This window comes from Pteropus alecto, unplaced genomic scaffold (assembly GCF_000325575.1).
Source record: "Pteropus alecto unplaced genomic scaffold, ASM32557v1 scaffold137, whole genome shotgun sequence".
Lineage (NCBI taxonomy): Eukaryota > Metazoa > Chordata > Mammalia > Chiroptera > Pteropodidae > Pteropus > Pteropus alecto.
Window position 1 is genome coordinate 4,364,400 of NW_006440135.1, and position 1,126 is coordinate 4,365,525.

The following is a 1,126-nucleotide window of genomic DNA, read 5'->3' on the forward strand; positions in this document are numbered from 1 at the left end:
CACCCCCCATCCTGGAGTCCCCCCATGGCCCGTGCCTGCGACCCCGTCTCAGGCGGCCGGGTGCCTGGGGCCTCTGCCAAGGCTCCACTCTGGTGGTGCCTGAACACCTTGCCCACTGGGCACTGCATCCCTGCGTGGGTCCTGGCCTGCTCCCTGTGGTTGGGCCCTGTCAGCTGTAGAGTGGGGGCCTGGCCTCAGAGGGCACAGGTCAGCCCTGTCCCAGACAGGCTCTGGGCCCTAAGTGGGTGTGCGGGGAGAAGCCCCCACAGGCTCCCGGCTGCTGAGGGGCTCGTGGTCTGGGCTTGGCGCTCAGCTTTAGGAGTTTGCGTGTCAGTGACTAGGACTTCTGGTCTGCCTGGGCGTCTGGGTGGCAGGGGATATGTCCCTCAGGGGGTCTGCGGGCAGGGTGCCCCAGGTTCCTGTCGGGCCGGCATCTGCACCTGCAGGCTGCATGTGGCACCCCTGGACTCCCGGCCCACCTCCTAGGGCTCCCCGCCCCGCCCTAGGCCCCACGTGCGATGGTGCAGCTGTGGCCTTAACGCGAGCCTCCCAGACATGGAGTTCCTCGAGGTCCTCACCGAGGGGCTGGACCGGGTCCTGCTGGTGAGGGGCAGTGGCCGGGAGGTCATCACCATCTACTCCTAACGCAGCCGCCGCGGGAGCGCTCCGGGCAGCACGGCTGGGCTCCCCACAGCAGAAGAGTCCAGCCGGCGCCATGTGTGCGTGGGGGACCATGGAGGGCCGTGGGGGGCCGCACAGCTGCCTCGCAGCAGCCACGCACGCGGCCTCTGGATTCCAGCGTTAGGTCCCCCCAGTCAGTGTGGCGGTCACACTCCCGTCCTTCCCCATCCGGGGCATTCACAGGAACCGCACTCAGACAGAAGGTGACCCTTGGGCCACTAGGCCCCCCTTGTGAAGGTGACAGGGCAGCTGAGAGCTCCGCTCTGGTTCCTGGGTCAGCCCCCTGCTGTTCGTTCCTCTGATCAGCCTTTGTGTGTCCGTAAATAAAGGCGGAGCATCGGCTGCCCTCGCCCACGTCCCCAGCACAGCTGGCGGCCTTGGTCCGGTGCTCGCCTGGCGTGATGCCTGGGAAGGGAGGCCAGTTGTTCAGGGATGCGTGGGCGGG

The 1,126-nt window shown here is 67.9% G+C and overlaps 1 protein-coding gene across 1 annotated transcript in view; it reads left to right on the plus strand.

Annotated features, from left to right (window-relative positions):
- The window catches only part of SLC12A7 (solute carrier family 12 member 7), a gene marked incomplete at its 5' end in the record, with an annotated part of 22,892 nt that extends 21,774 nt beyond the window's left edge, over positions 1 to 1,118 (plus strand). Inside the window, one exon of the mRNA XM_025050506.1 lies at positions 487 to 1,118. Within this exon, the coding sequence (XP_024906274.1) occupies positions 487 to 645 (159 nt within the window). The remainder of the gene's footprint in view (positions 1 to 486) is intronic.
- Between the last annotated feature and the right edge of the window lie 8 nt (positions 1,119 to 1,126).